The 993-nt window shown below is 44.2% G+C and overlaps 1 protein-coding gene across 1 annotated transcript in view; it reads right to left on the reverse strand.

Annotated features, from left to right (window-relative positions):
• Positions 1–243: 243 nt before the first annotated feature.
• LOC107081037 (Fanconi anemia group J protein homolog) overlaps positions 244–993 on the reverse strand; it is a gene marked incomplete at its 5' end in the record, with an annotated part of 4,256 nt that continues 3,506 nt past the window's right edge. Inside the window, 2 exons of the mRNA XM_015369249.1 lie at positions 244–252; positions 530–691. Coding sequence (XP_015224735.1) covers positions 244–252; positions 530–691 — 171 coding nt within the window. The remainder of the gene's footprint in view (positions 253–529; positions 692–993) is intronic.

Genomic DNA, 993 nt, shown 5'->3' on the forward strand with positions numbered 1-993 from the left:
CTGCAACTTTTAGATCCATCCTTGGTCCAACACACCTGAATCAAGAACTCAGATAATTGGGAGGACTCTGCAGGAACCGACTGCATACTGAGGAGGTAACTCAGCCATTTGATTCAGGTGTGTTGGACCAAGGATGGATCTAAAAGTTGCAGGAAACCGGCCCCCAGGAACTGGAATTGCCCACCCCTGATATATTGGATGAAGATGGAACAGGAAGCAGGAGACAGTGAGAGGCAGCAGAGGTCAGAACAGCTATGAAACAGTTTTTAGACGTAAATTCAGAACATTTACACAGCAGCATTTCACCACACAGGCTGCTTCACACCAACACGGTCCTGCTGTCGTTAACTTTGTATAAAATAAACATTTTAACCAGCAGTCAGTGTATCTGTGTTGATTTTATCTTTATTTTTTAGATTACTGCCAGGCTCGTTTCAACCCCTCAGTGCTCACAGTCGATTCCAGCTGGTTTTATTCTTCATGGTCTGATTTCATTTCCACGTCTTTGACCGCCTGCTGGCGCCCTTACCTTGTAGGACGGCAGGAAGCAGAGCACGCCTTTGGCCATGACCCGGCAGACGTGCAGCAGCAGAGCGCCAACCTCATCCTGGAAGGCGAAGGTTTCAGCGTGCTGAAAGGTGGCGCACAGTTTACGGCCCTGGGGTCCGGCGCCAACCGTGCCCACCCAGACCTAGAACAAACAAACATTTCTCTTTTTTATCTTTTATTTTTACATTTAAATAAAAGGAAATCACAAATCTTAGAGCTGTGTTTAGTTTTAGTATTTTGAAAATGATATCAAACTAGTCTGCCTCGGCCTATGCTAAAGTATTGCGAATAATCAGGATTTTTTGCTTGACGTGTATTTCTATAAAACCCTCGTTACTGCGATGCTACTAAATAAAATAAGCTTTCTATTAGTGAGCAAACAGAACGGTTTATAAAAGCAGGGATGGATCATGAAACAGCAGATTTAGCCGACATATAAACGTC

This window comes from Cyprinodon variegatus, unplaced genomic scaffold, assembly GCF_000732505.1.
Source record: "Cyprinodon variegatus isolate N-32 unplaced genomic scaffold, C_variegatus-1.0 Scaffold2736, whole genome shotgun sequence".
Classification (NCBI taxonomy): Eukaryota; Metazoa; Chordata; class Actinopteri; order Cyprinodontiformes; family Cyprinodontidae; genus Cyprinodon; species Cyprinodon variegatus.